Raw genomic sequence first — 21,368 nt, 5'->3', positions numbered from 1 at the left:
TGCTTACATATAATTACTTGCCGTTTTATAACACTGTCAAGCGTTCAAAAGACTTGACGTACATTATGTTAGTAAACCTTTATGGAGGCAATTCAATAGGGTGTCAGAAGGAGGATATATTTTGAACCAAATGCATTTTCTGTTCACTGTAATAATAGTCCTTACATGCAAATTGCCCTGTGCATAAGCAGAAAGTGTTTCTATAGAGGTAAAGGGCTTCCCCTTCTAACCAAAACCTTCCTCACGCTCTTGAATTCTCCTCTGGTCACCAGGAGCAGCTTTTCCCAGGTAAAGAGGAGCTATAGCACACCCTGCACCATTTCTCTGATGAAAATAAGGATGTCCTGTTTCATCAACATCACCATATTTTCATTATTTATACCTTGCCCACCTGACTGGGTTGCCCCAGCCACTCTGGGCAGCTTCCAGGATATACAAAAACATAATAAAGCATTAAACATTAAAAAGTTCCCTATACAGGACTGCCTTCAGGTGTCCTCTAAAGGCTTATTTCCTTGGCTTGGGGCTTGCACAACTCTATACTCTCTGACATTTCTCCAATGAAAATAGGGGTGACGTAAGGAAAAGTGGGGACTCCAGGATGAAATTGGAAACCAGGACAGCTTCTGTTAGTCTGGGAGTGTCCCTGGAAAATAGGGACACTTGGAGGGTCTGCTGTAGTTGGAAGGGTAGTGGAAAAGTCACAGCATGCAGCACCACAGCACATGTCACCAGTTGTGTCCAGACTATTATGTCTTTGTCTTTGTCCCACTGTGCTTTTAATAACATCATTCATACTTTTCTATTTGCTAATAGTGGAGTGCCTAGGTTTCAAGCAAAACATGGCAAACCCAAAATAAAGTACTGGTTACCACACACACCCAAGTGACTCTCTAGGTATGTCAAAGTATATTAGTCTGTAAATTAACAGTGATTTTTTAAAAACCAAAACAGAACGGAACAAAACTGGCACAAGAAGGACCTCTAAGCTACTAGGATCTTCAGATTGTGGAGAGTGATGAGTGCTGGAATGTTATTGGAGGGGGAAATTAACTCTCTTTATATCTTGAGAGAGATACTGGGGATTTAATAAGGGAGTATTAAGAGGAACCATTTTTTCAACCTAACTTTAAAGAATCTGCAGCAGGATGATTTTAGTGCGTTTAACTCCAAGCTGTATGCCGGCTCCCTCGGCCAGTGAAGCAAGATGAGCGCCGCAACCCCAGAGTCATCCGGGGTAGGGCCAAATGGTCAGGGGTCCCTTTACCTTTACCTTTAACTCCAAGCCACGCCATGGCGTGATGTGGTATAAGTCTTCTCCTTTCGCTTCAACCTTCATTCAGAGCCAAACACTCCTGATTAAACAGTTCTCCCTTTTCAGGTCTTGTCATAGTCCAAACATTCAATGATGCGCCAAGGAATGTCTGTCTATGTTGCTACCACTGCTGGATCCCATGAATTTGGGTGAACTTTTCCAGATGTAAGGGAGTTCCCCTTTGCTTCTTGCAATGCTCCAAGGTGCTTACTATCCCCCGCCCGTTTTCCTGTTTTTAACTGCATTGTGCCGCAATGCTAAATAGGATTGGGGGTGGGATGGGGAGCAGCCTGTGATTCATTTCCCTCCACTCATAATCCATGAATGCACACCCCAGGCCTTATTGTGAATCCCCAAGGAAGAGGCTTTACCCCTCTTCAGAGACATGTACATCATCCCAGTACAAATGGATGAAGAAGTTTTGTTTTATCTCCAGCTGCAACGTAACTAACCTATTTTCAGCATCAAGTGCCTGTTCATCATTTGTTTCCACTCTTCTGTCTGTTTGGGTCTCTGAATTTCCTCTTTTGTAACATATCTAACACTGGAGATAGCAGCTCCCACCACTGCAAAACCAGCTGCAGAAGTTTTCTCTCGGATGTAACCATAACAGCCTACAGAAAGCATAAGTCCTCATCCCCTCAGTCACCTTAATTTCTCTACCACATTCGCAAGCCTACCAGGCTGTAGAGATGCTCAGGTGCCCGAACCTGTTCTAACCCATGAATAACACTATTCAGAAATTCATCTAAGCCTTGTTCACAATTGCCCTTGCGTCTGAACAAGAGTATTTTGGGAGAATAGAGTTCCCAAATTCTTAAAAGATAAACTCAGCTGTTGCTTCTTGCCTCCTTTCTTGCCAAGTCCTCCAATTGCCTCAGGACCAGTGGCGTCGCAATGGGGGGGGCAGAGGGGTGGTGCGCCCCAGGCGCCATGTCGGGGGGGGGGGGTTGACAAGAAGGCTGGAGCGCCAGTAGCGGCAAACTACTATGTACAGTGCATGTGCGGTGTCACTATGTACGGCACATGCATCATATGTAGCGACGCCCCGCCCTGCGTATCACGATGCCTTCCTTCGCCCCTGATCAGGACAATGTCTGTCTTATGTTCCCCACATATTTGATAAGTCTCAGCATCTCCTCCATTCTTTCTTGGACATCACAGCTGGTGTATGACTCTCACAGGCACCCTATAGTAGGCTGAGAACCACAGAGTCCCACACAACGTGGCAGCATAGGAAGTGCCCCCGGGTTCTGTCTTGTGGGGTTTTTCCCCTCCGCAGTCTCCATACTTGCCTCTGCTGCCAGCACATTTGCAGGTGCTGTTCATGATGCCAAAAGACAGGTGCAAGTTTCCTTGAAGTTCACAATCTGAGAAGGGAGGCTGGAAGCCTACACATACACCTTGGTTAAAACAAGTCTTTTGGACTTCCGCCCGGGCGCCGTAGATGGCTGACAATAACATCTCTCCAGCCCCCACGGGGTAATTGACGAGGCTGTAATGGGAGTACGCAGCCTCCCGAAATCTTCCCGGGGGGTACGGGAAGACGCAGTCTCATCCACAGATGCCCACCACCAGCTTCGACTTCGGAAGGAAGGAGGGGCTGGGGGCACTGGATGGAAAGCCCCCATGGGAGTCTGGATCTCCTGGACGCTGATTCTATGAGCGAACCGGGCTCCATGACTTAAGAGAGAAATTGGATATGAGTTGTGGACATGCTTCAGACAAGGAAGGAGATTTATTCTGCAAAGCACAGCCACTGAGAAAACAAAAGATAGCTGAGGTATGTTTTTCACCAGGGCAAGAAATGGTATGTGATGGAGCAGAAGGTGGGAGGCTAGAACTCTATAATTGTATTTTATTATTGACTTAACAAACCTCCCTCCAGAAGAGCTGTATACAGCATTTATAAAGCAAGCGAGTGCTATGGCGTGCTATGGTCCATGGGGTCACGAAGAGTCGGACACGACTAAACGACTAAACAACAACAAAGCAAGCGAGATCGGAATGTTGGAAATTTATTGAGATAATATGGTTTTTTAAATATATAGACTCTGTGAATTGAAAATATAAATAATTAAAGTTTGTAATTTGGGACTTGCCTGGAATGTGGCTAAAGATTCCCTAAATTTATGGACACCAGAGAGAAGCAAGCTCATTAGCAGTTGGAAACTTGTCAAGAAATTTCTGAGATATGACGCAGTTACAAAAACAGCTTCCGCCATCTTGGAGACAAAGCCAGCTACAACAACAGTCATAGGGGGAGGGAGCCATAAATAATGACATTAGATGTGTGTATATGGTTTTGACCTGGCAAAACCTCCCCTGAAGAGGCTGCTTCTAGTAGTGGCTTGGAGAAAATCATCAGAGGCTTTAAGAACAGACTTATTGGGATTATTTGAAGATCATGGCTGCCAGCTGTGAAAAGGACTTGTGGATTTCTGAACAGATTTGGCAAGATACCAGCGTGTGAGGAGACAGTGCTAAATTTATAAAAGGGAATTATGGCGTAAATTCACACAGAATCATACAGTGGAACCTCAGTTTATGAACTCCTCGGTTTACGAATTTTCGGTTTACGAATGGCGCGGCCCCATCTGGAACGGATTAATTCACTTTCCATTACTTTCAATGGGAAAGTTCGCTTCAGTTTATGAACGCTTCAGTTTATGAACAGACTTCCGGAACCAATTACACCCATGCTTCGGGTTAAGTACGCTTCAGGTTGAGTACTCCGCGGACCCGTCTGGAACGGATTAATCCACTTTCCATTACTTTCAATGGGAAAGTTCGCTTCAGTTTATGAACGCTTCAGTTTAAGTACTCCGCGGACCGTCTGGAACAGATTAATCCACTTTCCATTACTTTCAATACGAAAGTTCGCTTCAGTTTATGAATGCTTCAGTTTATGAACAGACTTCCGGAACCAATTGTGTTCATAAACCGAGGTACCACTGTATATGGTTTGATTAAACTTGCTTGCCGGAAGAACTCAGTGACTTGAAAAAAGAAGAAAGATAATAATAGATTATGGAATAAGATCTGGGCTATATTGAAAAGAACTGCAGTGACTACAAGAGGACTAGGCCTTCTGAGTCTGAAGCATGGGAAGTCGATAAATTTGTATAATTTGGCAGAGGATTTGGATTGTTTAATCGATATTTGCATAATTTGAAAATGGATTAGATATTTAAATTGGAAAATTTAATAAAAATGTTTATTAAAACCCCCCGAATCTTATCATAACTGAGCAAAAGAGTAACTCTTCTCCAGAATACTTGTATTGCAAAGCAAGACAGCTAAGGGTGGATATATTTGGCTTTTAAGTACTTGCTTGGAAATTTGAAAAAGGTACAGAAATACCTGTATTAGAACAGAAAATGGTAGCAGAGGGTGGGAAGGAATGATTGAAAGGACAAAATACCCAGTGGTGTGGACGAAATGTTGTGCAATAGCAACGACCATTAATGTCTGAAGCCCTGGGAATGTACAGAAGTCAAAAGCAGATGCTGAAAAATCAGACCCGACTCATTGGCAATATGGGACCCCCCCCCCCTCTGGAAGCACCCTTAGAGGATAGTGTCTTCTTGTAGAAACGAAGGGAAACTAATCAACGGCCAAATTTCTGATAGCAGCTGGTCTGCATTTCCTCTCATCATACTCTGCTGGATGCCACAAGTCGATTGGGCTTGCAGCCAACCGTTGTTTAAATACCTTGTTTCTCCTAAAATAAGACTTACCCATAAAATAAGCCATAGCAGGATTTCTAAGCATTTGCACAATATAAGCCATACCCCGAAAATAAGACATAGTGATAGGCGCAGTTCTGGAGGGCGCCAAGGAAGAGGCTAGGCTGGACGCGTAATAAAAAAATAAGACATCCCCTGAAAATAAGCCACTGTGGTTTCTTTTGAGGAAAAATAAATATAAGATGGTGTCTTATTTTCAGAGAAACACGGTAGCAGCATTGCCCCTTCCCTTCCCTTCGACTTCAGTGTGGAGTGAAGAGTTTGGGAGCTTTTTCCAATCTGTCAGAGGATCATACTAATGAATGATCAGACTTAGGTTGCAGACTTCTAGGGACTGCTACTTGCTTGAAGACTCCAACAGTTTGATGAAGCCCGTTTTTACAGTGTCATGCTTGAATCAGAAAATTTTCAGAGATCTTTATTCAATGTCAACGTAAAGAGAATATCAAGATTAAAACGTATTTTCTCCACATGTAAGATTAAGCTGGTTTGACTGTCTTAACACGAGCAAGGAGAGAAGCTTCTCAGCAGATGTCTTCTTCCCTGGCTGAATGTTCAACCTGAATATAAAGTAACACTTCCTGTTAAGGGGAAATTTAATCTGCTCTCCTTGGCCAACAGAGCAGAAAAGAAACTTAGACTCGTTCTGTGCGTGTGGGATTCCCCCCCCCCCCAGGGGGAAAGCTTTAATTGGGAGAAGGGCTAAATTTTGAATATATTGATTGTGAGATCTGGTAACCTGTGACTGCAGCTCGATGTACAGAACAATATAGCCTTTACAAACTTTCTGTGAATAAGTTTAATATTTGCTCTCTGGTTTCCTTGTTACAGAACACTGTTGCAGCTTCCAAGTATCTGAGGGAAACAATGCGCTGGTTCTCTGTCTCCAGTGGTCACCAGGTAGATTCCACTGCAGACACTGTTGTTCAGGCGCAATGAGAAAATAGCAGGAGGCGAGGCGATCAGTTTTCAGTGGGAGGAAAGAGAGAAGAAATGAAACAGACCACTAATGCAGAAGCAGTGCCAAAGCAAAGCACAAACAAAGAGATGATCAATGTTCAATAACCGCAATAGTTAAAAATATACACATTTGTATTGAGGAGACATATGCTCCTCTGCGGGAAAGGAAATCAGTACGAGATATAAAAAGAATGTCATTCTGTTGGTGTTCAGAGTTGGGTTCCTAGCCTGCCAGCTTGAAGAGTTAGTTTATACCAACAGCAATTTGTGAAGTTGCCAGGGAATCAGAAAGATTTTTCCCCCACCTAGGTTTTGATACCTTGCTGTAGAACTTGTAGAAGTTAGTGTGAATTATTTACAAAAACGCAAACACTTCAGAGTAAACTTTCTTTCACTGGGTACATTGCAGAAGCGTATATATATATAAGGTAAAGGGACCCCTGACCATTAGGTCCAGTCGTGACCGACTCTGGGATTGCGGCGCTCATCTCACTCTATTGGCCAAGGGAGCCAGCGTACAGCTTCCAGGTCATGTGGCCAGCATGACAAAGCCGCTTCTGGAGAACCTTCCCGCCGGAGTGGTACCTATTTATCTACTTGTACTTTGACGTGCTTTCGAACTGCTAGGTTGGCAGGAGCAGGGACCAAGCAACGGGAGCTCACCCCATCGTGGGGATTCGAACCAAGCCCTAGGCTCAGTGGTTTAACCCACAGCGCCACCCGCGTCCCATACACACACACACACACCTATAGAATATATAAATGAGTTGTATCTAAAAGTTCTATTCTTCTGTGATTAGAAGAGAACCATGTATGGCCCATTCTAAGCTTTATCCAGCCTCACTCCCCCCCCTGCAACTGTTGGCTACTCATGTATATTCCTCCTTTGTGATTTCCTCTTTCTTATACATGCTCTTCTTAACTCTCAGCTCATCTGCAAGCTCCTTATGCAGCCACACTGGTTTCCTTAGATGCCTCCCACTTTTCTTTCTTGCTGGCATTGTCTGCATTTGGGCCTTCAATATTTCTCCTTTTAGAAACTCCCACCCTTCTTGGACTTCCTTCTCTTTGAGTATTTCTGACCACGGGATCACACCCAGTAGCTCGTGGTTGTGATCATAACCAATAACTTTAACTTTTATAAATAGCAATAGAAAGATTGTCATTATATCTATATATCTATATAAATGTAAAAAGGGCATGTGGGTGGGTCTCCACTTTTCTCCGAAACTGCTTGACCAATTGCGTTCAAATTCGGACACAACGCCCCATGCGAATGTCCGAAGGATCTTATAAAGTTTGCTAAGACAAATGTCACACCTGGGCCAGGTAAGACCCCAACAACCCCGTGCTCAAGAACTCACAACTCACCCTAAAGTGCATGCTGGGAAATAGAAGCCAAAATCAGGAGACCTTGCACAACAGCGGCCTCTAGCAGCGGCTACGCTGGTATTGCAGGTAGGAAAGCTTCCCTCTCCACAGCAGCTCAGCTTGGCTTTGCAGACTAGGCCGAATAGAGGTGGGGGCTCCCCTGGGTGGGTGGTGGGTGGAGGAGGGGGCGGGAAAGGTCACAGGTCGGGACAGGGTGGGGCCAATCACAGGGATGAGCTGGGGTGGGTGGGGGGAGGAGTCTGAAGGGGGACTCTGAGGGCCCATTTAACAGATTAAGCCACAGCAACGCGTGGCCAGCCAGCTAGTATATATATAAAACACATTTTTTCCCAAAAAGTAACTTTTTAATCAATACAAACTATGTGAAATAAAAGGAAATTCACAATCAAATACAGGTAAGGTTTGCTGCCATATACATCTGAGAAATCTCTTTACATCTGATTAACAAAACTGGTGACATATTAAAAATCCTTATTTTAGAACTAAAAAGCTATTTTATAAGCTTAACCTTTTCCTTTAAAACTCTAAATTTAGGATTGCTGCTGACTTTCTTATTGAACAGGGCCAGAATTTCTCCTTCAGCCTTATGATGATCATTACCTGCCACTGCATAATACTGTGATAAAACCTGCACAAGGAAAAAGAAAAGACAAAAAAGAAGTTACATTCAAACCTTCCACGCCATCACCAGCTTAAGCGTATTTTCTGGACTATGAAGCATCTAATTCCAAAGCAAGCCCCATCAATTTCTGTCATATTTCACTTGTGCTTTAAAGCCTGCACTGGCTCCCAGTCTCTAATTCCAGGCACGAAACCAGTGCTGGTTTTTGACTTTAGAGCTCTGGAAGATCCCCATAGCAGCCTGCTCACGTGTTAAGTGTTAAGATTTTCTGTGCTGCCAACTTTGAAGGCAGGGGCAGCTGGGGGAATGAGGCCCTTTCTATGTGCTTGGTGGCATCTGACTAGCTGTCACTTCTCCATCTGTAACGTTATGAACAAAAACAAAGACAACCTGAGCTAAATCTAGGCTGACAGGTTTTGGAACTGCCATAGCTATTGTTTACAAGACTCTGGTCTTCAGTTGCATTACAGTGGTGCCTCCGGTTGTAGACGGGATCCGTTCCGGAGGTCCGGCCGGATCCCGAGGTTTTTGCAACCGGAGAGACCGCTTCTGCGCACGAGTGCGGCATGGTAGAGTGCTTCTGCGCATGTGCCAAAAACCCGGAAATATACTTCTGGGTTTGCCTCTTACGTATCCTGAAGTTTATGTAACTGGAGGGATACGTGTGCAGAGGTAGGACTATAAAGGAGTTTTCCTAAACACTGGCTTAGTTGCTGAGTTGTAGAATGCTTAGGACCATCCCACCTGCCCAGAACATATATCTTTTAAATGCAATCAGCACACAAGGCCTTTGGACAAAAGATGCTAAAAATGCTGTTGGTGGAACAGAAGTTCATTAGAGAAGAGAGCAGGCAGCACTACGGTTTAGCAACTGCTCATTTAAATTGGAATTTGGCAAATGGTTCTGCTCACAGAAGCACACGTATTTAAAAAGTTAGGGCACAATCCAAGGTACATTCTCCTACACAAAACCTCACTGAATTCAGTGAGATGGGCGAGGCCGGGCGCTGGAGTTAGGCAGCAGCCTGAGGGGAGGCGGTGGGGTGGGCAGCCGTTCTGGAGCCTGTTCCATTTCCTCAGAGAAGCCTCAGAGTTGGCCCTTCTCAGATCAGGCCTTTCCCTTCCTGTCCTCAAGCCCTGCAGCGTTTTCTTGCTCAGCAGTAAGGGACCTGCGTTGCACGTGGAGTGCCCCTGACCATATGCAGAGTGCTTTCTCCCCAGAGCAAGACGTGTATGTGTGTGTTTCTTTAAAAGGCTTCAAGGGCCAAATGGATAGAGCATGTGCAAAGTTTTTTTTTTTTTGCCTTGTGATCCCTGCATTGCAGGGTGTTGGAGGAGATGACCCTTAAGGGTACTTTCCAACTCTGTGATTCCACGATAGGGAACTGTTCCCTGAACAGTACAATTTTTTCTTTATTTTATAAATAGGCAAATTATGAAATAATTTGGAAATAAGGAATACATGCTGTGAACCTCCCTGAGATCTACGGATGAAGGGCGGTATATAAATATTTATTCCAGTGGTGCTTGTGCAGGGCAACTTTGCCCTGGCTTGTACTCTGGGTTTCAGAAGATGCTCCAATATACCTTCTTCCTTAGCTTTTTCATTGGCAGTTCATTGTCAGGTGCTTTCCTCAGAACAGCTTTAATAGTTCCCTTCCAACTGAATTTACCTGTAAAAATTTGTAAAAGGACAAGGAAGAGAGAATAAAATAAATTATCCCCATGCATTTTGGCCAGGTCACTGTGGAAACCTAACACCACTTGGTCAGGGTTAGTGGTACCCTGCTTGCTAAGCAACCTGGGATGATTTTGGAAACTGAAATATATATTGCCAAGCACAGCAGTGCAGAATTATGTGAACAAGGGAGAATGGGTTATAAATCAATCAATAAGGAATTATTACTCCACAAGCAATAAGGAGTTAAAAAAACAACACCATGAATAAGCCCTCACGGCCCACACACTTTCGTATTTGAAATCAGCAGCCGGTTCCTATGCCTCTCTAGCTCAGAGGAGAAACACATCTGGCTGGTCCCAACCCAGAAAACCGCCAGCTGCATCCACTTGGAGAATTAACCAACTTTTTCCAGTGGTTATTAAAAAAAAATCTCATCTGTAAATATAAACAGCCAAACTCACTATAATAACCTACATACGTTTTCTACCCAATGTGATCTACTACAAACATTTAGAGGCTTAGGGAGAAATTTGACGTCAGACTCTTCTGATTGCTCTGTCAGTGCAAGGATTTTTGCTTGCCAGGTGGGATTCTGCCCCCTCTCCTCCCACTGCGAGCTGTTCTGGGGCTTGCCTGACCCTCCAGAGTGGATTTGGGGGAGGCGCAGGGGGCTCATGGATGGGGAGCAGCCCTTGCACAGGCTTCCACTAGCACACCAGGTTAGTTAACTCCGGGCCCAACTATTTCTGTAACACTTGAAAACTGTGACAGTGGTTTTTCTCAGGCCAACCAATGTTGCCATTTCGGCAAAATGTGGGCTGCAAGCTGGAGTGGATTTCCTCTGTTCAGGAAAAGAAGATTTAAAAAGAAAAGAAACAAAATGAATTGGGACTTGATATGGCTGTTCCTAACAGATTAAATAGCCATATAGGGTTGGATCCAGAGCTTGCATGTACCAGCATCTGCTTATCTAGCAGAACATTCCTTGCCCCCTCGCAGACCCCAGTGCCCCCCCCCCAAGCCTTCTCAATGTTGGGAATCTTCAGAAAAGGCCTGGCTGTGGTAACAGTGGGAGATGGAAATTGGCAAAAATTAGTCAGAGGCAGCCTTGTTCTAGCAGGGCTGTGGTGAGACTGAGAGGGCAGGACTTGTGTTCTCCCTGCTCTGGATCCATCCAACCAATGATATTTCGTTTTGCCCTAAACAGCCTTGGCCCAGTATACCTGAAGGAGCATCTCCACCCCCATCGTTCTGCCTGGACAGATGTCCAGTACCGAGGGCCTTCTGGCGGTTCCCTCGTTGTGAGAAGCCAAGTTACAGGGAACCAGGCAGAGGGCCTTCTCGGTAGTGGCGCCCATCCTGTGGAATGCCCTCACATCAATGTCAAAGAGAACAACTACCAGACTTTTAGAAGACATCTGAAGGCAGCCCTGTTTAGGGAAGCTTTTAGTGTTTGATGGACTAATGTATTTTAATATTTTGTTGGAAGCCGCCCAGAGTGGCTGGGGAAACCTAGCCAGATGGGCGGGGTATAAATAATAAATTGTTGTTGTTGTTGTTGTTAACTATATAACTTTAAGAAGACACCTGAAGGCAGCCCTGTATAGGGAAGCTTTTTAATGTGTAATTTTTTATTATGTTTTTATATATGTTGGAAGCCACCCAGAGTGGCTGTGGCAACCCAATCAGATGGGTGGGGGACACATAATAAAATGATTATTATTGCCATCCAGGAAATTATAAGCCCCTGTCCTCCTTGGACACTAATATCCTATGTTATCTAATCCTGGTACTCACTAACCCACTTTCAAGACAAGGGAGCTATACCCTTAGAAATGTTACAACACTCCCTTATACTTTAACAATGATTCTAATAATTATATTGACCAAGTTGGTTCATCATTGTTGCCATCAACAAACAGATCTAGCTCACAGCTGCAAACTGCTAAGCATCCAAGTGAACGTTACCTTGAAGCTGATCCTCATTTTCTTCGGTTTCTGAATTGTTCATTCTTTTTTGTGCGATGGGAGATTCATCAACATCTGGGGTGGGATTAAAGAAACAGTCAAAATAAGTGTCATGAAGTCCAGTAACAGAATCATTAGGGAACCCACCAAAATTGGAATAGTGGTTAAATCTAAAATCTGCTCTGCCTGATATTTCATAAAAACCTCCTACAAGGAAAAAACAGAAAAGGATTGGCGTTCTCAGATGAGATGGATAGAAAACAGGATGTCTCTAAGGCTGTCACTCTCACCCCAATTTCAATTCCAAGCACTGAAATTTATCCCGATTTATATACATCCTATATACTACAAACTGTATTTTTTTCCAAACTGCACCTCACACCTAGAAGCAAGAACTGCAAGTCTGATACCTTCAGAGACGTTACGCTTGCGTTTCTTCACATTTGCTTTGCTCCTTGCCTCTTTTGTATTGACACCGTTTCCATTCATTTCCAGTTCAGCTGAAACATCCGCTTGCTGCTGCTTTGCCAACTTCAAGCCATTCCTTTTGGAAATATTTCCATTCTCATTCTCCCTTTCTTCTTTCTTAGACTTTTTACTTTTTTTGAGATCTAGGTCCTCTGGCTGAACTTGCAACCTTAATTCTTTTGCCTTTTTCATGTTTTTCCTCTCTTCCTTTTGATCCCTTTTATTCTTTTTCTTTGCAGGTTTCTCCATTTTTACTTGGTTATCTTCTGATGGTGTTGGCATAACTTCACTGTTTCCAGGCTGGTTTTCAGCTGTCTCCTGTTGAGAAGATGCAGAGGGCTTATACATCACTAGGATGAGACCCCCTAGTCAAAAAGTTGGGGCAGGGGAGACTTCAGCAATTTACTCCAGGAAGTAATCCTGCCTACTTGTCATATCTGGCCCTGATAAGGATCTGACCCATGGAGCCAAAATGGTTCGCCATCCCTGTTTTAAGCAAAACACAGAATTGCTTTTTGGTACAATGAGAAGGTATACTCACAAGTACCACCGGAAAAAAAATAATCAATATGTTTCTAGGATATGGGACTTCCAATGGGCTTTTCTGAATGCATGGAGGGAGGTGGTAAAAAATCCATCCCTCTACTTCTGGGCTATTCCCCCCACCCCCTGGACCAGGGGTCCCCAAACTTACCCGACTTCGGGCCTGCAGTGCTGATCACGCTGTGAGCCGGAGGGCGGGGCAGCGCGCAGGAGTGTGCATGCACATATGCTATTTCCGGCGCACTTCCAGGTCGGAAAAGTGCTGGAAATAGCTTGTGCGCATGCACACGGGCTGCTTCTGACCCAGAATTTCATCGGAAATGATGCTATTTCCAGCACTTTTCCGACCCGGAAGTGGGCAGCCGCACTGGTAAGAACGAGCGGTGGGGGTTGTCGCAGGCCGCATAAATGAGCCGTGCGGGTCGCATCCAGCCCCCGGGCTGTAGTTTGGGGAACCCTGCCCTGGACCCTCATCCCAAATAACCAACCCTTTCTTGCTTTGTCTTAGGCTGCCTCATCTATGTCCTGCAAAGCAGAAAGCTGCAGAAGCTTTTTGGGAAGACACTTTCCCAGAAGTTTAAAGTTCCTAACTTCAGTTCACATGAGCCCTTAAAGACAAGCATTACTGTCATCTGTGTGGACAGTAAACGAAGAAATGCATATGCAGCACATTTCTCTATTGCAAAAGGGGAACTCTGCACATGGAGGGAAAAGGGAAGCCTACAAGGTTATTAAAAGCAATTATTTATTAAGCAAGTAAGTACAACCAGCAATCCATTAGGAGGCAACCCTAAGTCCCACTGATATTGTGGCAAGACTGGACTTAGCTGGCTATTAGAAAAGAAAGACTGGCTACAAGCTCAGCCACAGTTTGTGGACCTTTGACCATGAAGCATTGCTTCCAGTTACCTTACCTTTCTGGTAGCTTGTGAAAAAATGTCCCACACCTGGTCCTGCAGTGCAGTGCTATGTATTTTCAAACTGTTGGACATCCAGTTCTGTTTAGGTAGAAAACAGAATTTCTATATATGCACTGATCAATCAGCAAGACACACTTGCAGTATTCAGATTGCCAGAAGGGCCACAGGATGGGATGGCATGGACAAATGGAGCCCAGTAATCATGCTCCTTTCTTCAGAATCTAATTACAGGCAGATGTCAAGTTATACATGTGAAACATCCTCTGCTGCATTCAATAACAGTCACAGGTAGAACTATTATATATATATTTCAAATATATAAAAATAAGTTCAAATATATAAAAGGATGTCATATAGAGGAGGGAGAAAGGTTGTTTTCTGCTGCTCCAGAGAAGCGGACACGGAGCAATGGATTCAAACTACAAGAAAGAAGATTCCACCTAAACATTTCTCCGAAAATAAGCCATACCCCGAAAATAAGCCATAGTGATAGGCAGTTTAACCTTGTAGGTTAATTTATTAAGTAACCATTACTTAATAAAAATATAAGACATCCCCTGAAAATAAGCCACCGTGTGTATTTTTGAGGAAAAATAAATATAAGACAGTGTCTTATTTTTGGAGAAACACGGTAGGAAGAACTTCCTGACAGTAAGAGCTGTTTGGCAGTGGAATTTGCTACCAAGGAGTGTGGTGGAGTCTCCTTCTTTGGAGGTCTTTAAGCAGAGGCTTGACAGGCATGTTAAGAATGCTTTGATGGTGTTTCCTGCTCAGCAGGGGGTTGGACTGGGTGGCCCTTGTGGTCTCTTCCAACTCTACGATTCTATGATAATACACATTAGAATCACAACCTGGTAATGGCAAAATATTTCAAGCGCAGTTGACATGAGCCCAAGTCATTTCAGTATGTGGGGCTCACACATGGTAGATGGAGTGGAGGGCAAGGCCACCTCTACCTTTGGCAGGCTGTGTGTGTGTGTACCTGAAAAGAGCTGCCTATGAGTTACAGGTTGGTAACACACAGACACGCCCCTTGGCAGGTACGCACACTCATTCATGGATTTCAAGGGGTGGATCCAGGGGGTGCAGCCCCATTCCACTCCCCATGTGTTAGCTGCCCAGGTTGAGGTAATATGTGAACAGGGCTATGGAAAGGCAGCAGAGATCAAGCAGCCAAGGACAGGCACCAATTTCCTGACAAGAAGCCCCTGAAGCTGGTAGCTATCTCAATTCACAGTTAATGTTTCAACTGTATTAAGTGCCTCTCTTTGTAAATGTCTGCATTTAGGGTGGCCTTTCAATTAGCTTTGAAGTACAGTGGTGCCTCGCTTAACGAATGCCCTGCTTAACGAAATTTCCGCTTAAGGAAAGGATTTTTCAAGCGGAGGTTGCCTCGCTAGACGAATTCGTTTTATGAAAAATTGTCTAGCGAATTGCGGTTTCCCAAAGGAATGCATTGAAATTCAACTACTAATGCGTTCCTATGGGCAAAAAAAAATTCAAAACATTTCAATGCATTCCTATGGGATTCGCTAGACAAATTTTTCGTTATAAGAAAAGACCTGTGGAACAAATTAAATTCGTCTAGCGAGACACCACTGTACATGTTTGCAAACTTCTCTGCCAAACCGTTTTGCCTCACTTAACCTCTTTGATCACTTTTCTGTGCCCGATGGGATCAAAGAAGTGAAGCATCCTACTTGAATGCATGTGCCGCTCCCACTCACTTCCAAGCACCATGCTGTTTATCACTGCATTTTGTGTAGCCAGGGTGAATGCACAGCTGCAGCAACAAGAATGGATGGTGAGAGCAACAGTGGGAATATGAGGGGAAGGGGCTGTCAAGAAATGCCCTCCCCCACCCTGCCAACAAAGGGCGTTGTTTTAAAAGTACTAAACTTGCCAAATCAACTTGCCTGCAGCAGAACCCCTGAGCCTGGAGGATTCTGACGGCACTTTCTAGAGAAGGGGTAGCCAACGTGGGGCCCTCCCATCAGCCCCAGCTAAAGTGGCCAATGGTCAGGGATGATGGGAACAGGAGTCCGACAACATCCTGGAGGACGCCATGATGACTACCTTGGTTCTAGAGAATATACTGGCCAGGAGCATTGCGTATCACAACTGCCCTGCATTAACTGAGAGTGCAATACAGAACACGCAATTCTTCCTTGTGAGAAATATCGTAAATTGTGGGCAAGCAGCCCGTGAGGCTAAAAAGAATAATATTAATACATTTTTACCGCTTATCTGCATAATATGTGAGAAGATTAGGGTGCCCATATGCAAAAGAGGGCATGGTTCCAGCATTGCTAACGGTTGCGTAGAACAGGACATTTCAGAAGGTGCAACTTGTGGGACCTGTAGAAATTCCCTTACCATCTAGCAGGCGGGCGGGCAGGCATACTGACATACTGCTGTTTATGGTACAGCAGCAGCTAAGTTATATTGTGCCACTTGGAAGGATAAGGCAAACAGCCAAGTGATTTTCATCTGTATGCACTCTTCATGGAAACTTGTCTGTCATTCTCATGAAGGAACCTCATTTAAAAAAAAATCCCAGTGTGTAATATATTTGTCTAGTCAGAAACAAGTCCTACTGAGATCACTGGGGCTTGCTCACAAGTAAGCAAGTACAGAATTGCAGTCTGAGCTGTTTACTTCTAAGCATACCTGAAACTTGCCCTTTTTTCTTGGAATGTTGTCATAGGTATACATCTGCTCCAAAATATCTCGAACTTTGGGGTTAATGTTCGTTTCCTTTATCGCTTGATGAATCTTCTACAAAAGGAAAGTGGGAATGATGGCACCTGAGACACAACATACGTACTTAAATCACAAGTCTGATGCACTGAAATCAGATGTATGCTATACACATAACAGATTCAAATCTGTTATCTGTCCATTTCTCCTGTTTGCATCAGGGTCTGGAGGTTTGGGAATTGTGATATTGCTTCTGGGGTGTTTATGTTCACTGCAGATAAAAACATTGGCCCACATGGATTGCCTATGACAATCTATACATTGACATTTTACAACTACATTTTGGCTAGATAACACATGAAGTAGGAGTAAGATAAAAACTCTGTATTAGTTCACCCTGTCTCATGATGTTTATGCTGCAAAGTAATGCACGGATCTAGTTTCCATTTCCACACCCACCCACACCGCAATACTATTTAACATCTACACGAAACCACTTGGTGAGGCAGTCTGGACATTTGGAATGAAGGGTCATTAAGTACGCAGATGACACTCAGCATTATTTATCATTCTCATCAAATCTAGTTGGGGGTCTGGAAACTCTTAACACAGGCAACTCAAGTGAGGAACGGGATGTGCAAGGGCTAATAAAGTGAAGCTCAGTCAGGACAAGATTAAGGTGGTGACCCCCAAGAGAACACACAATCTTTTCCAAATAGAGTTGTATTTAGTCAAGGCTCAAGTCTGTAGCTGGAAGGTGTTTTCAACATAGTCTCACGTATGGACACATGTGGCTAAGAATGCATTTTGCCAACTTGGGCTGGTATGAAACGTATTGCTTCTTGCTGGAATAGCAACCATCCATTAAGAAACTTCAAAGGCTTCAGAGCATGGCAGCCAATAAAGTGCTGGTTTTGGTTAAAAGCTCTGAATGGCCTGTGACTTTAGTATCTGAAGGACTGCGCCAGCCCATGAGCGGAGTTTGTCAGCCAAGGCCCTCTTCTGTCAGATGGGCAGAAACAGGGCTTTGACTAGGTAATGCCCTCCCAAACCAACAAGCAGGTATCTACTCTTGCATTCAGTGCACACCTGCTGCAAGGTTTCCTGCTCCCCAAACATTTGATGGGTAAAGTTAGATAATCATATGTAGTGTTAATGGGTTTTCTTATTGTCTGATTTTTAAATGTATTCTTGTATTGTTTTGATCTGAGGTATAAATTGCCTCAGAGACCACTGGTTGAAAGGGAAAGGGGAAAAACAATCAGTACACAGCTTTCCCTATAGATTAAATGTCATATTACCAGAGTTATGTGTGCACTTGTTTTTACCTGAATCCATTCCTGCTGTTTGACATCTCCTTTGTGAGCTTTGGCTTCGTAACCCTTGCCACCATATTTCTGGTCTTCACTTAGGCACTTCACATGGCATTTATAATCATCACCCCTTAAATATTAAGAACAGCGTGGGTAAAAAGCCATTATAGCACAGCACTTATAGCACAGTAGTAAGATTTCAGCTCCAGATATATTAAACAGCCTTAATACCCAGAGAAGGCATTGGTCAACCTAATCCAGAAAGAACTATGACTGGCAGAAGTAGACCTGCAATTCTATATAGAGTTAAGCATGCCTAATCCTTATATGGGACTATGCCAATGTAACTCTGCACAAGATTAAAGGTAAAGGGGACCCCTAACCATTAGGTCTAGTCGTGACCGACTCTGGGGTTGCGGTGCTCATCTTGCTTTATTGGCCGAGGGAGCCGGCGTACAGCTTCCAGGTCATGTGGCCAGCATGACAAAGCCGCTTCTGGCAAACCAGAGCAGCGCACGGAAACACCATTTACCTTCCCGCTGTAGCTGTACCTATTTATCTACTTGTACTTTGACGTGCTTTCGAACTGCTAGGTTGGCAGGAGCTGGAACCAAGCAATGGTAGCTCACCCCATCGCGGGGATTCGAACCGCTGACCTTCTGATCGGCAAGCTCTAGGCTCTGTGGTTTAACCCACAGCACCATCCGCGTCCCCTGCACAAGATTAGGCTGCACATAAAATTAAGTCACACACAGGGCATCAATTCAGTAACTCATGTGGTTTAAAACAAGATTGGGCTTCTTCTTTAAACAAAAAGGATTTATTTACAGGGGCAAAACTGTGTCAGAAGAATGTCAGGTCAGCATTAAGGTCTGTCATCATTTGGAGACCCCTTGGCTCCAGTAGTTCTTATTATTCTAGTGGTACCACTGTTCACTTTTTACATAGATTTTCAATTAACAGCACTACTTAGAATTAAAATCCAAGCAGAATCCACCATTTGTCAAGTTGTGCAGCAATAGCACAAAAGCTTGCATAGAACCCTGTAATGTCATCTGTTGCCTTTATCCCACATCAGTGTGACTGGGAAAACAGCATAAATTAACCCTGCAGTGCAGTTCCCAGTTATATCCTGTTGCAGGCTGGGGATGCCAAGAGAGAGTAGTTTCCAGCATTTTGCAATATAGTCCACTCTAGGCAAGAGAACAGTTGAGTTTGGCTTCCCAGTCATAAACCTGCCATCTCTCTCAGGTTACAGGAAAGGTCAATCTACTTGCCCCCTCAGACTTTCTCCCAGGCCAAATCAAGCACTCAGTAACAACTCACGAAAGTCTCTGCTTCCCTGGAATGGGAATGCATTTAGATAGCCAAACGTTCTTCAGCCATTTCTTGTACAATCAAAGGCTTTGAGATTTCTTGAGGGTTCCAGCATGGCCAGGGAGATGCTTTAATTTTATGGTGATCTTGTTACTGTAAAACAGATTTTATTCTGCTACTCTTATTTTCTTTTAATGCTTTGATGGTGTTTCCAATGCTTTGATGGTGTTTACTGCTCGGCAGGGGGTTGGACTGGATGGCCCTTGTGGTCTCTTCCAACTCGATGATTCTATGATTCTATTTATGATGATTTTACTCATTTTTAATGAATTAGCTGCATTCAACTTTTAAAGAAGACATTTTTGGCAGTTCCCCCCCCCCTCGCATTTTTTTTACTATTCTACTCAGGAGTGGAAAACTATATTCGACCAGTGACCTGGACCCATCACCCTCCATATAGTAACTTATGACAGGTGCGCAGGACTGTCACCATAACGTCAGGTGACTGACACCTCTCAACATTCAAAGGGGATTTGTTGGTGGCTCCTTGGGAGGAAGGGCAGGATATAAACAATAAAAGCAATAACAATGAGTTGTCACCATCAAATAACCTACCAGAAATCTTTACCACAATCCATGCAAGAAAGGCACTGGCAATTGCGGCACACAATTACATGCTTTTCAACCTGTCCCTTTTTCACAGACTCTCCACATGCGTTACACGTGAAAACCACCATTTCTTCCAAGATAGCGGTATCTTTCTTCAGAGACTGTTAGGATTGATCCTCTTCCGACAAATTCTAGAAATTAATTAAAAATAGTGTTTTACATGTCCTTTAAAAAAGGCAGGTCTAACAAAGCAAAAGTTGATACAATAAAAATGTATTTAAATACCCTGCTGAGCATTAAAGACAAAACTATTAAGTTAACACTGCATAAATAGCACCACACACCCAGGTCCATTAACATTAATGATTCCAGACATGCTGGTATTTATTGTAAGCAACAAATACATTCAGAATTGGAATAAAATTTCTTAAGGGCTTGAGGGAATGGGGGGGGGGGGCGATCCATTGAACTACCGTACCTAAAGACCTGCATGCCCAGAGGAAAGGACCCACCCATCAAACAGAGAGAACTCTGTTTTATATTTTGCACCACCGGGGGAGGCGGTACTTTCAAACTGTAACTGTCCCAGGTACCTTAGCAGAAAACACACACACAAACATACACACACACAAACAAACAAGTATGCTATTTCACAAGCAGCCAACAAAATATGATTTCTCAGAAATTTGGAGGAGCAGCTGGCAAAAAATAAGGTCTGCTGTTTCATGCTTCATATTATTAATTATGTTGTTGTGGTTGTTGTTGTTGTTGTATTTATACCTCATTTTTTTTCCCAGACAGGGGATTCAAGAATGCTTACAGGTAAAAATAAGTACATCTATAAACATGAGGGGAGGGGGAATTATTAAAAATCAATTAAGCACTGATTAAATGTTTTTAATGTTTAATGTTTTACCATTTTTTATGTGCTGTAAGCCACCCAGAGTGGCTGGGGAAACCAGATGGCCAGGGATGGCCAGGCAATGAATGATGATAATGATAATGATAATAATGCATTTATAACCCACTTCCCCCCCCCCCTGACAGGCGACTCAAGGAGGCTTACAGATAAAAATAAGTACATCTAAACATAAGGGGAGGGGATCTATTAAAAATCAATTAAACATTGATTAGAATTAAAACGAGAGAGAGAGAGAGAGAGAGAGAGAGTGTGTTTTATACACACACATACACAGTTATATAAGTATATGTAGTTATACATAAGTTATACATATAGCCTGTTAAAATACAACATAAAAGTTCATACAGGATATAATCCGTTTACCCGGACTCGCCGCCGACGCCACTTTTGCCAAGGAGCGCAACTTACCACCGTTTCCCGGAAGAGACTTGCCGCGCAGGAGACACGTGTTCGCCGCGGATCTAGAAACCGGAAAGGTGTCCTGAGGGCCGAGACGGGCTCAGCAGCGGAACTCACCGGCTAAGGATGGCTGGTGGTCGTCGACGCGCCGCGCTTCCTCAGCCGCCCACCCGGTTCGCTCCCCTCGGGCTGCAGCTACGCCTCCGGAGCGCCACCCTCCGCTCCGTCGCGCACCTGTGACGACACCGCCGGCGACTCCTTTGAACGTCTCAGGCCTAGAGAGAGAAACGCTGAGAGTAACACCACCAACGCCCGCAAGGGCTGCGGAGCGGCGCGCTCTAGCCCTCAGAATCTCTATGGGCAAGGAGGTCGCGCGTCGGCGTAGACTTACAGCAGACTCACACGCGAAGACCAACTTCCGGGTTGATATCGGAAACTTTTAAAGGAGATGCACAGGATCTTAGCGCCGCAGCTGTGATTATTAGCAAAG

The 21,368-nt window shown here is 44.1% G+C and overlaps 1 protein-coding gene across 4 annotated transcripts; it reads right to left on the bottom strand.

Moving 5' to 3' along the window:
* Positions 1-5,466: 5,466 nt before the first annotated feature.
* Positions 5,467-21,149, bottom strand: LYAR (Ly1 antibody reactive). 4 transcript variants are annotated; one of them, XM_035112532.2, is made up of 10 exons: positions 20,888-21,149; positions 19,564-19,748; positions 17,647-17,761; positions 16,289-16,396; positions 13,613-13,696; positions 12,098-12,473; positions 11,688-11,762; positions 9,626-9,711; positions 8,017-8,044; positions 5,467-5,983 (listed from the first exon to the last, which is right to left on the bottom strand). In XM_035112532.2, exons 2-10 carry the CDS (start codon positions 19,683-19,685, stop codon positions 5,958-5,960), a joined length of 1,020 nt encoding a protein of 339 aa, XP_034968423.2. In that variant the 5' UTR covers positions 19,686-19,748; positions 20,888-21,149; the 3' UTR covers positions 5,467-5,957. The 4 variants fall into 4 exon arrangements, with proteins under 4 accessions (XP_034968423.2, XP_034968422.2, XP_060135044.1 ...); XM_035112531.2 differs by lacking the exon at positions 5,467-5,983 and having other exon boundaries at positions 7,739-8,044; positions 20,888-21,148; XM_060279061.1 differs by lacking the exon at positions 5,467-5,983 and having other exon boundaries at positions 7,739-8,044; positions 20,996-21,148.
* Positions 21,150-21,368: the final 219 nt, after the last annotated feature.

The sequence above is a fragment of the Zootoca vivipara genome, chromosome 9, assembly GCF_963506605.1.
Source record: "Zootoca vivipara chromosome 9, rZooViv1.1, whole genome shotgun sequence".
Lineage (NCBI taxonomy): Eukaryota > Metazoa > Chordata > Lepidosauria > Squamata > Lacertidae > Zootoca > Zootoca vivipara.
Note: the sequence above shows the minus strand (reverse complement) of the source record. Positions and strands in the feature narration are given on the sequence as shown.